At 46.2% G+C, this 12,701-nt stretch overlaps 1 protein-coding gene across 1 annotated transcript in view; it reads left to right on the top strand.

The window, feature by feature from the left end:
- Oxsr1 (oxidative stress responsive kinase 1) overlaps positions 1–12,701 on the top strand; it is a 33,703-nt gene that overhangs the window by 5,838 nt on the left and 15,164 nt on the right. The window contains exons 2-8 of the mRNA XM_070042427.1: positions 1,850–1,962; positions 3,517–3,625; positions 4,981–5,122; positions 7,172–7,227; positions 8,420–8,529; positions 9,504–9,605; positions 11,109–11,242. Coding sequence (XP_069898528.1) covers positions 1,850–1,962; positions 3,517–3,625; positions 4,981–5,122; positions 7,172–7,227; positions 8,420–8,529; positions 9,504–9,605; positions 11,109–11,242 — 766 coding nt within the window. The remainder of the gene's footprint in view (positions 1–1,849; positions 1,963–3,516; positions 3,626–4,980; positions 5,123–7,171; positions 7,228–8,419; positions 8,530–9,503; positions 9,606–11,108; positions 11,243–12,701) is intronic.

Genomic DNA, 12,701 nt, shown 5'->3' with positions numbered 1-12,701 from the left:
TGTCCCTGAGCTCACTCAAGACTAGCTCTCTAACACTTGAGCCACAGCACCACTTCTGGTTTTCTGGTGGTTCATTGGAGATAAGAGTCTCACAAACTTTCCTGCCTGGGCTGGCTTTGAATGGTGATCCTCTAGATGACGTCTTGTCGATATTGTGTTGTGGTGACTCATTGTAATTTTAATTTCTCTAATAGGCCAATGATGTTGAATATCTTGTGTGTGCATGTGTGTGCGTGCTTGGGTGTTTATGTTCATCCTGGAGCTAGAATTAAAGGCATGGGCTCCAGGCTAGCCCACTTGAGATCCTCCCAGCTTTTTTTGTTTTTTGTTTTTTGTTTTTTTGTTTTTGGAGGGGAGATAGTTTATTGGAGATCAGTCTCATGGATTTTTCCTGCTGGGGCTGGCTTCAAACTTTGATCCTCAGATCTTAGCCTCCTGAAGAGCTAGTTATAGATGTGATCTACTGGCATGGCACCGGGATCTCTGTGTGTGTGTGTGTGTGTGTGTGTGTGTGTGTTTTGCCCTGGATATTTTGGTTATTATGTTGAAAGCATTTTTAAAAAAATTCTGTTTGTGTTTGTCAGTCATGGGGCTTGAACTCAGGGCCTGGGCGCTTGTCCCTGAGCTCTTCACTCAAGGCTAGCACACTCTACCACTTTGAGCCACAACACCACTTCCTGAAACACTTTATCCTATTTAAGTTTTCTTTTTTAGCAGGTAGTTACCCTATTTAGACCTAATATTTATTGCTTGTCCTACTTTTGTATGCTTTTAATTGTCATGGTAATTTTTTATGACTATTTAGTGTGTTTCCCTGTTTCTCTTCCCATTCCCTCTTCTTTTTCTTTTCTTTCTTTTTTTTTTTTTGTCGGTCGTGGGGCTTGAACTCTGGGCCTGGGCGCTGTCCCTGTGCTCTTCAGCTCAAGGCGAGTGCTCTGCCACTTGAGCCATAGCGCCATTTCCAGTTTTCTGGTGGTTTATTGGAGATAAGAGCGTCACAGACTTTCCTGCCTGGGCCAGCTTTGAACCATGATCCTTAGATCTCAGCCTCCTGAGTAGCTAGGATTACAGGCATGAGCCACTGGCACCTGGCTTGCTTTTTTTTTTTTTTTTGGTGCTCAAGGCTACTGTTCTTCAACTTGAGCCACACCTCTATTTCTAGCTTTTTGCTGGTTAATAGGAGATTGAGAGTTTCTCAGATTTGTCTAATGGCTTCTACCCATTACAGCACCCATCTTCCCAGAGCCATTTCATAATGTGTGTCAAATTATTTCTAGTGCTAGTTGCTGGTGGCTCACACCTGTCATCCCAGCTACTCAGGAGGCTGAGATCTGAGGATCACCGTTCAAAGCCAGCCCAGGAGGAAAAGCCTGTGAGACTCATCTCCAGTGAACCACCAGAAAACTGCAAGTGGTGCTGTGGCTCAAGTGGTAAAGTGCTCATCTTGAGCTGAAGAGCTGAGGGACAGTGCTCAGGCCCAGAGTTCAAGCCCCATGACTGACCAACAAGAAAAACGGTCACATTTCAAACAAGTTTTTTTTTGGGGGGGGGGAGGTGGAGGGGCTCGTTGTGGGTCTTGAACTCTGGGCTTGGGCGCTGTCCCTCAGCTCTTCAGCTCAAGGTGAGTGCTCTACCACTTGAGCTACAGCGCCACTTCCAGTTTTCTAGTGGTTCACAGGAGATCAGAGTCTCACAGGCTTTCCTGCCCAGGCTGGCTTTGAACCATGATCCTCAGATCTCGGCCTCCTGAGCAGCTGGGATGACAGGCGTGAGCCACCGGCGCCCAGTGACTAAATGTTCTTTTAATGATCTTTTTAACATCTACTCATTGAGCTGTGTTTATCCTCAGGGAGTGGAGCAACTGCTGTGGTGCAAGCAGCTTACTGCACGCCTAAAAAGGAGAAAGTGGCCATCAAGAGGATAAACCTTGAAAAATGTCAGACCAGCATGGATGAACTCCTGGTACACTCGGCTCGCACTGCTTTCTGTGTCTGTCTGTAGGGAGAGGGTGCTGAGGCTAGAACTCGGTGCTCCTTGCTCTCTCTTGGCTGTTTCGCTCAAGGCTGGTGCTCTACCACTTGAGCCACAGCTCCACTTCTGGCTTTTTGATGGCTCATTGGAGATAAGAGTCTCAGGGACTTTTCCTGCCCTGTGTGGTCTTGAACCTTGATCCTCAGATCTCAGCCTCCTGGGTAGCTAAGGATGATAGGTGTGAGTCACCGGTGCTTGCTCATCTGTCTTAAATGGAGAGATATACTGCTATATATTGACGTTGGCATTTGAAACAACCTGAATTTCCCCCTTACCCCCCCCCCTTTTTTTTTTTTTAAATAAATAAAGGCTTAGGAGGTTTGGGGCATGGCTCAAGTGATAGAAGATTTGCCTAACAAGTATGAGACACTGATTTTCATGCTAGTGCCAAACGCACAGAAAATGTTTAAAGATTGTAACATTCATAACGTCAAGCTAAGTAGAACAACGAGTCGTAATTCTCTTACTCTGTGATGAACGTTTGCTGTATAACCTTTCAGACTAAAGTCTTTTAAGTATGTGCGTATATATTTATTTATGTGGTAATGCCATCTTTTTTTTTTTTTTTTTTGGACCAGTCCTGGGGCTTGAACTCAGGGCCGAGGCCCTGTCCATGAGCTGCTTTTTGCTCAAAGCAAGCACTCTACCACTTGAGCCATAGCTCAATTTCTAGTTTTCTGGTGGTTCATTGGAGATAAGAGTCTCATGGACTTTCCTGCATGGGTGGCTTTTGAACCACAATCTTCAGATCTCAGCTTCCTAAGTACCTAGGGTAACAGGCCTAAGCCACTGGCGCCAGGCTAGAGTCTTACATTTAATATACGTTCTTTATTATATGTACACAGCTTATCTCTTGAAATCCCCTTTGACTATGTCAGAAGGCAAATACTTGTTTAAGTTCCTCCTTCCTTTTCTTTGGTGTTTATTCAGCTTTTAGTGCCGAAGTCTGCTGGTGAGTTTGGAAGGTATAAAAATGTATTCAATGAGATTTTAGCGGTGAAGGAATTTGTTTTCCAGTAGAGAAGATGAGAAAGGAGAAACAGCATTTATTAAGCATTTTGTATTACGGTAGCCTTCCCATACTTGGGCCTATGGAGCAACTATCACAGTATGGAGTGGGACAGGGTAGAAAGGAAGAGCAGGACTTAAATAAATGAAAAGCTATATAAAGTACTACTGGAGGATTGGGGGGGGGGAGAGAGGGGGGGCCGGGAGTGGCCTGGTCCTAGAGCTTGAACTCATGGCCTGGACTCTTACTTTTCTGTGCTAAAGGCTAGTGCTCTACCACTTGAGCCACAGAACCACTTCCCACTTTTTCTGGGTAGTTTATTGGAGATAAAGAGTCTCACGGATTTTTCCTGCCCGAGCTGGCTTCAAGAAGATGATCCTCAGGTCTCAGCCTCCTCAGTAGCTAGGATGACAGGCGTGAGCCACCAGCACCCAGCTCACCATGTATATGTGTATGTGTTTGTTTTTTCTTTGCAGAAAGAAATTCAAGCCATGAGCCAATGTCACCATCCTAATATTGTGTCTTACTACACGTCCTTTGTGGTCAAAGATGAGCTGTGGCTTGTCATGAAGCTGCTCAGCGGAGGTGAGTATGGCCTGACTTGGAGCATCCACAAGGGACTTGGAGAAGATAGGAAGACTCTTCTCAGTTCCAGTGCTGCAGCTGAGCCCAGACAGAGCTCACTCTGTGCGTCTTAAGCCTCTTAAACTTCTTTATTAAGGATGGCATCTCCCTCCCTCCTTTTCTTTTCCCCTCCCAAGATAGGAACTTCATGTACTGTCTTACTCTGTTACTTCTTGGTGTGATGTTAAGTCTGACCTATTCTCCTCTATTTCTTGCGTGCTGCACATGAGATGAAAAGGCTTGTTTACATTCAAGCTAAACTGGTTTGGGAGCAGAATGGTGTGTGTGTGTGTGTGTGCGTGCGTGCGTGCGTGCGTGCGTGCGTGCGTGCGTGCGTGCGTGTGTGCGTGCATGTGTGCATGCAAGCCTGGGCTATCAGTATTGGGTCGCATCAAGAAACACTTGCTGGGGGCTGGGAAGGTGGCTTAGTGGTAAAGTACTTACCTAGCATGCATGAAGTCCTGGGATCTATTCCTCAGTTCCACACACACACAGAAAAAGCAAGAAATGGCACTGGACTTCAAGTGGTAGAGTACTAGCCTTGAGCTAAAGAAGCTCAGGGACAGTGCCCAGGCCCTGAGTTCAAGCCCCAGGACTGCCCTCTACCCCTGCCCCCAGAAAAAAAAGAAGTATTTGCTGTTGTGTGTGTGTGTGTGTGTGTGTGTGTGTTTGCTTGCTGATATTGGGGCTTGAACTCAGGGCCCAGATGCACTGTCCTGTAGCATTTTTACTGAAGGCTGGCACTCTGCCTCTTGAGCCATAGCTCCACTTCCAGCTTTTTGTTGGTTCATTGGCGATGAGTCACACAGACTTTCCTATCTGGGCTGGCTTTGAACCATGATCCTCAGATCTCAGCCTCCTGAGTAACTGGGATGACAGGCATGAGCCATTAGCACCCAGCCATAATTGTTTTCTTTTCTTTTTTTTTTTTTTTATTGTCGGCCGTGGGGCTTGAACTCTGGGCCTGGGCGCTGTCCCTCAGCTCTTCAGCTCAAGGCGAGCGCTCTACCACTTGAGCTACAGCGCCACTTCCGGTTTTCTGGTGGTTTATTGGAGATAGGAGTCTCACAGTCTCTCCTGCCCGGGCTGGCTTTGAACCGCGATCCTCAGATCTCAGCCTCCTGAGTAGCTAGGATTACAGGCGTGAGCCACCAGCGCCCGGCTCATAATTGTTTTCTTAACAGTTATTTTGAGAATGAAAAGTTGGGTTTTCCTTTAATCTGTTGCAGCAGAGCACTATGTGTTGAGTCCAAAATGGCTCTAAATGATCTCTGAGTGGGTTCTTTTCTTACAGTGAATTCTCTTGTGTGTTTCAGGATCAGTTCTAGATATTATTAAGCACATTGTGGCCAAGGGAGAACACAAAAGTGGAGTCCTAGATGAGCCTACCATCGCTACGATACTTCGGGAAGTCTTAGAAGGGCTAGAATATCTGCATAAAAATGGGCAGATCCACAGGTATGGAAGCCGTGACACCATCCACACTCCCACCTCTGAGTTTTGACATTGTGTGTGTGTGTGTGTGTGTGTGTGTGTGTGTGTGTGTGTGTGTGTGTCTGTCTGTCTGTCTGTCTGTCTGTCCTAGAGCTTGAACTCAGGGCCTTGGAGCTGTCCCTGAGCTGCTTGAGCTGAAGGCTGGTGCTCCACCACTTTGAGCCACAGCTCCATTTCTGGTTTTCTGGTGGTTAATTGGAGATAAGAACCTCACAGACTTTCCTGCCTGGTCTGGTTTTGAACTGAGATCCTCAGATCTCAGCCTCCTGAGTAGCTAGCATGACGAGCTTGAGCTAGGATGACAGGTGTGAGCTTCACTACCCAGCTCATTCCTTTTCTTGATCCTTACTATATTTTTTCTGTAAACTGCCTATTGCCGAGGCATAGTTTAGGATGCCCTAAGAACAAATTCATTTAATTTTTTTTTTTTTAAACTGGGCACCAGTGGCACACATCTGTAATCCTAGCTACTCAGGAGGCCTGGGCAGGAAAGTCTGCGAGACTTTCTTTTGGGGGGGAGGGGGTCCGGTCATGGGCCCTGAACTCTGGGCCTGGGCACTATCCCAAAGCTCTTCAGCTCAAGGCTAGCGCTCTACCACTTGAGCCACAGCACCACTTCCAGCTTTTTTCTTTTTGCTTATGTGGTGCTGAGGAGTCAAACCCAGGGCCTCAGGCATGCAAGGCAAGCGCTCTACCACTGAGCCACCTTCCCAGCCCCCAAGTCTGTGAGACTCTTATCTCCAATAAACCACCAGAAAATCAGAAGTGGCGCTGTGGCTCAAATGGTAGAATGTTACCCTTGAGCTGAAGAGCTGAGGGACAGGGCCCAGGCCCAGAGTTCAAGTCCCACCACTGAACCCCCACCCCACCCCACCCCAAAAAAAATTAAGGATTTTTTTTTTTTTTTTTTTTGTATCTGTGGTATCAAGGAGTTGAACCCAGGGCCTCCATACCAGGCAAGCACTCTGCCACTAAGCCACAATCTCAGCCCACGAGGTAGAAACTTCTGTTGTATATTTTTGAGAAAGCCAAGTGTGTTTATGCCTTTTCATTTGAGGAGAAATGTGACACTTTGGGCTGACATTAATATGTGAAAACAACACTAAGCAATGATAATCATTGTGTGACCATGTAAGAAAGATGGAGAATTTAACTGCTAGGGTGCTGAGTGTCTTGGTCTTCTGTGTGACACAGAGATACACATTTCTTTTTATCGATGGTGGGACTTGAACTCAGGGCCCTGTCCCTGAGCTCTTGAGTTCGAGACTAGCACTCTACCACTTTGAGCCATAGGGCACCTCAGGTTTTCTGTTGGTTTGTTGGAGACAAGACTCTGATGGAGGGGTCTGGGAAGGTGGCTCAGTGGTAGAGTGCTTGCCTTGTATGCATGAGGCTCTGAGTTCGATTCCTCAGCACCACATAAACAGGAATTCCAGAAATGATGCTGTGGCTCAAGTGGTAGAGCATTAACCTTGAGCTCGAGCTAAGGGATAGCATCTAGACTCAAGAGTTCAGGCCCCATGACTGACCAAAACAAAACAAAACCCAAGGGCTGGGAAGGTGGCTCAGTGGTAGAGTGCTTGCCTTGCATGCCTGAGGCCCTGGGTTTGATTCCCAGCACCCCATAAGCAAAAAGAAAAAAGCCGGAAGTGGCGCTGTGGCTCAAGTGGTAGAGTGCTAGCCTTGAGCTGAAGAGCTGAGGGACAGTGCCCAGGCCCAGAGTTCAGGTCCCACGACCGGACCCAAAAAAAAAAAAAAAAAACCCAAAATCTCATGGACTTTCCTGTCCAGCCTGAGGACTTTCCTATCCAGGCTGGTTTTGAACCATGATCCTTAGATCTCAGCCTCCTGAGAGTCTCCTGCTTTGAGCAAAGAGCTCAGGGACAGTATCCCCCAGCCAATAATAAATAATTAACCAGTGTGTAAAGTATGTTACACTAAAGAGTAGATGCTTTTTGATATGTAACTGTTTTGTTTCTTTTTTGTGTGTGTTTGTATGTGTGTGACTTAAAGAGATGTGAAGGCTGGGAATATTCTTCTGGGAGAAGATGGCTCAGTACAGATCGCAGGTAATACTATTTCTTTTTATTCTGGTTCAATAAGCAGTACCACTTCCCCAGTGGGGTACCAATTTAAGACCGTCCAGAACCAGGAAGATGTGGGCTTCTTTTTGGTTCCTCTTCCTTTGGCTTGAACTCAGGGCCTGAGCACGGTCCCTCAGCTTTTTCATGCAAGGCTGGTGCTCCATCACTTGCCACAGCACTACTTCCTGCTTTGTGCTTGGTTCACAGGAGATAAGACTTTCATGGACTTTTCCTGCCCAGGCTGGCTTTGAACTGCAATCCTCAGATCTCAGCCTCTTGAGTAGCTAAGATTACAGGTGTGAGCCACTGGTTGCCTAATCTTGGATTTTTTTTTTCTTGTTTCGATTTGTCTTCTACAGACTTGTTTTACATAGTAGTAACAAGGAAGTATTTCCTTCAGGATAAATAAACTCAAGACAGGCACTGAAGCTGGGCACCAGTGGCTCACGCCTGTAATCCTAGCTACTCAGGAGGCTGAGATCTGAGGATCACGGTTCAATGCCAGCCCAGGCAGGACCATCCATGAGACTCATATCTCCAATAAACCACTAGAAAACCGGAAATGGCGCTGTGGCTCAAGCGGTAGAGCACTCGCCTTGAGCTGAAGAGTGTAGGGACAGTGCCCAGGCCCAGAGTTCAAGCCCCACATCTGACAAAAAAAAAAAAAAAAGGACAGGCACTGGTTGCTGCTGTGATTCTCAGATCTCAGTCTTTTCAATAGCTAGCATGACATGCATGAGCCACCAGCACCCAGATGCTTACCTTATTTATTAGCACCTTGTCTGTTTCAATACTGTCATTTTCATATTGTCTCAGCCTAATGCTCCTTGACTATGATAACATACCTGAGGAAAAAATTATTTGGACTCCTACTTTCAGCGGTCTTCTCTTCCACCCCGACCCGCCCGGCCCACAGTGGCTGGACCATTTGCTTTGGGTCTGAATTGGGGTAGAACATTATAGTGGCAAGGACAGGCTTTCATGGTATGGTGGATAAATCCATCAAGAGACAAATGCATGGATTAAATCAGTGCCAGTCACTTCCCAAAAGACCTGTATCTGACAGCCAGGCTCCCCAGTACAGGAGCCCTGCCCACTCACCATCAAATTCATCACCTTTATAGTCACAGTTTTAAAAACCTATAATAACTAGCATGCTGTTGTATTTCGATTCTAGACTTTGGGGTTAGTGCTTTCTTAGCCACTGGAGGTGATATTACACGGAATAAAGTTAGAAAGACCTTTGTCGGCACGCCCTGCTGGATGGCTCCGGAAGTGATGGAGCAGGTACTGTGATCTAAAAAAAAAGTGTTTTGTTTTTTGTGGGTCGTGGGGCCTGAACTCTGGGCCTGGGTGCCCTCAGCTCTTTGGCTCAAGACTAGTGCTCTACCACTTAAGCCACAGCGCCTCTTCCTTCTTTTCTCTGCTTATATGGTGCTGAGAAATTGAACCCAAGGTCTCGTGCATGCAAGGCAAGCACTCTACCACTGAGCCACCTTCCCAGCCCCGTTTTTGTATTTTTTTTTTTTTTTTTTTTTTTTTGGGTCCGGTCGTGGGGCCTGAACTCTGGGCCTGGGCGCTGTCCCTCAGATCTTCAGCTCAAGGCTGGCACTCTACCACTTGAGCCACAGCACCACTTCCGGCTTTTTTCTTTTTTCTTATGTGGTGCTGAGGAATCGAACCCAGGGCCTCATGCATGCAAGGCAAGCGCTCTACCACTGAGCCACCTTCCTAGCCCCCCGTTTTTGTGTTTTTTTAAACTGTTGAAGTTCTTTTTTGTTGTGAACCTGAAAACTCTTTAGTCGCATTTGCTGTGTGTATTTATCTGTCCCTTGGTTGAACCTTTAGTTACTCTTTTTTTGTTTTGTTTTGTTTTTGCCAGTCCTGGGGTGTGAACTTGGGGGGCTGGGTGTTGTCCCTGACCTCTTCTGCTCAAAACTAATGCTCAAAACTAGAGCCACAGATCCACCACCAGCTTTTTAGTGGTTCATTAGAGATAAGCATCTTACAGACTTTCCTGCCTGGGCTGGCTTCAAACCTTGATCTTCAGGTCTCAGCCTCCTAAGTAGCTAAGATTACAGATGTGAACCTGGCTTGCTTTTTGTTTCCTTTGTTTGTTTGATTACAAGGTACAAGGAATTGCCTCAGGCAAGCTGGGCAATCACTCTACTGCTAAGCCACCGTCTCAACCCTTAAAACTGCCTTTCAAAAGTGCCTTTAGCCTTGTTAAAGGAATCAGCACATGTCTGGGTTCTTTGCAGGTTCGAGGTTATGATTTCAAAGCTGATATATGGAGTTTTGGAATCACGGCCATTGAACTAGCCACGGGAGCAGCTCCATACCATAAATACCCACCAATGAAGGTAAGCCCTGCCTTCAAGCTTCGGTCTGAGCTCAGGCTGTTTTCATTTGTCTTATCTTACCCATAGTATCCTCTCTTTATCCCATTTTATCTGTGTGTGTGTAAATTTATAAACGTAACTTCAAACATTAAAACTTATTTACGAGCTAGGCTCTGGTGGCTCATGCCTGTCATCCTGGCTACTCAGGAGGCTGAGATCTGAGAACAGTTCGAAACCAGCTTAGGCAAGAAAGTCCATGAGACTCTTACCTCCAATTAACTGTCCAAACAGCTAGAAGTAGAACTGTGGTTCAGAGAGTACTAGCCTTGTTCAAGAAAAAAGTTCAGGGACAGCATCCATGCCCTAAGTTTAAGGCCTAGGACTGGCACAAGAAGAAGAAGAAGAAGAAAAAAAAAAACCTTCTCACTGTATATTTGAAAAACAAATTTAGGCTGGGTGCTGGTAACTTATGCCTTTCATCCTAGATATTAAGGAGGCTGAGATCTGAGGATCACAGTTTGATGCCAGGCCAGGCAGGAACTTCCATGAGATGCTGATCTCTAGTTAACCAGAAAAAAAGTTCTTCCCCAGTACCAGCAAAAAAGGGTGGGGAGGGGGGGCAGGGAGGCAGGGGCCTGGGAATGTGGCTTAGTGGTAAAGTGCCTAGCATGCATGAAGTCCTGGGTTCAATTCCACGTTACCACATACATAGAAAAGACTGGACGTGGTGCTATGTCTCAAGTGGTAAGAGTGCTAGCTTTGAGCAAAAGAAGCTCAGGGACAGCACCCAGGCCCTGAATTCAAGCCCCAGGACTGGCCAAAAAAACAAAAACAACACACAAAAACCCTAAAGTGAAAGAAAGCCAAGAGAAAGCAGGTAGCTGTAAGTTCAAGTCCCAATACCAGCATCAAACAATAAACAAGCCACATTACAAGAAGTGAAGGAAGGGGGCTGGGAAGGTGGCTCAGTGGTAGAGTGCTTGCCTTACATGCATGAGGCCCTGGGTTCCATTCCTCAGCACCACATAAGCAAAAAGAAAAAAGCCGGAAGTGGTGCTGTGGCTCAAGTGGTAGAGCACTAGCCTTGAGCTGAAGAGCTGAGGGACAGCGCCCAGGCCCAGAGTTCAGGCCCCACGACCAGACCCCCCCCCAAAAAAAAAAAAAAAGAACAAAACAAAACATGAATAGAACAGCAAAGTAATTGGTAGCCTTGCTACCTTTACCTGTTTCACCCTGTTTTTCCTTCACTTCTTTTTTTTTTTTGGGTCTGGTTGTGGGGCCTGAACTCTGGGCCTGGGCGCTGTCCCTCAGCTCTTCAGCTCAAGGCTAGCGCTCTACCACTTGAGCCATAGTGCTACTTCTAGCTTTTTCTGTGTATGTGGTACTGAGGAATGGAACCCAGGGCTTCATGCATGCTAGGCAAACCCTCTACCACTAGGCCATAGTCCTAGTCCCTGATGAAAATCTTGAACCACAGCAGTTAGCAAAACCTTGTGTCCTTATCTTTCTTGAAAATCTCTATAGGTCTTAATGCTGACACTACAGAACGACCCTCCTTCTTTGGAGACTGGTGTTCAAGATAAAGAAATGCTGAAAAAATATGGCAAATCATTTAGGAAAATGATTTCCTTGTGCCTTCAAAAGGATCCAGAGAAAAGGTAAACTCTAAGAAGTATTTGACTTTTCTCTCCAACAAGTATGGAAATGAATATGGGATGTCTAAGATCATACATATATAAACAGAATTATTTGTACACGTTCACAAGTATTGACTTGTAAACTTCAAGAAAGATAAAAAATAAGTAAGATATTCATTGAAGGAGATACATAAACAAAACTGGGTGTTGCTGTCATCCTAGCTACTCAGGCTGCGATCTGAGAATCGATCGCAATTTGAAGCTGGCCTCGGCAGAAAAGTTCATGAGGTTTTTGTTGTTGTTTTAATCTCTAATTAACCACCAAATTAAAAGCCAGAGCTATAGCTGTGGCTCAAATGGGAGAGCAACAGCCTTGAACAAAAAAGCTAAGGGACAGTGCCCAAGCCTTGAGTTCAAACCCCCAGTACCAGCACAAATAATAAAAATAAACGTGTATGTCTATATTATGCCATTATGTCTGTATTATGCATCATGGTAAACTGTTTGATTCACCCAGTGAGGTATTTCATCTTTGAGTTATGAGTAGATGCTATTTGTTTGTTTGTTTGTTTTTCTTTTTTTTTTTTTTTGGTCGGTCATGGGGCTTGAACTCTGGGCTTGGTGCTGTCCCTCAGCTCTTCAGCTCAAGGTGAACGCTCTACCACTTGAGCTACAGCACCACTTCCCGTTTTCTGGAGGTTTATTGGAGATAGGAGTCTCACGGTCTTTCCTGCCCGGGCTGGCTTTGAACCGCGATCCTCAGATCTCAGCCTCCTGAGTAGCTAGGATTACAGGCGTGAGCCACCGGCGCCCGGCTATTTGTTTTTTGTGCCAGTCCTGGGGCTTGAACTCAGGGCCTGGGTACTGTCCCTGAACTGCTTTTGCTCAAGGCTAGCACTCTACCACTTGAACCACAGCTCTACTTTTAGCTCTTTTTTTTTTTAAATTGAAAATAAAGATTCCCATGGACTTTTCTGCCTGGGCAGGCTTCAAGCCACCATCTTCCTATCTCCGCCTCCTGAGTAGCTAGGATGAGAGGCTTGAGCCGCCAGCTCCCAGCTTTAGGCATTGACTTGTTTTTATTCCTGTTACAACAGCTATTTATTTATTTATTTATTTTTTTTGGGGGGGTCCAGTCACGGGGCCTGAGTTCTGGGCCTGGGCGCTGTCCCTCAGCTCTTCAGCTCAAGGCTAGCGCTCTACCACTTGAGCCACAGCACCACTTCTGGCTTTTTTTTCTTTTTTGCTTATGTGGTGCTGAGGAATCGAACCCAGGGCCTCAGGCATGCAAGGCCAGCGCTCTACCACTGAGCCACCTTCCCAGCCCGACAACAGCTCTTTATGTAGGGCTTCCAGTATAGCAAAGCTCATGACAAATGCATGATGATGTTCAGGTCATCTCAAGCCTCTGGAGGTTGTGTGAGATGCCCACGGAGCTGTTTCCTTTAAGAGACTAGGCAACATCTGCAGGTTTTGGTAT

Source organism: Dipodomys merriami, unplaced genomic scaffold (genome assembly GCF_024711535.1).
Source record: "Dipodomys merriami isolate MVZ:Mamm:240054 unplaced genomic scaffold, mDipMer1.0.p SCAF_325, whole genome shotgun sequence".
Lineage (NCBI taxonomy): Eukaryota > Metazoa > Chordata > Mammalia > Rodentia > Heteromyidae > Dipodomys > Dipodomys merriami.
The sequence above is the reverse complement of the archived record's forward strand: the minus strand, read 5'-3'. Positions and strand labels throughout refer to the sequence as shown.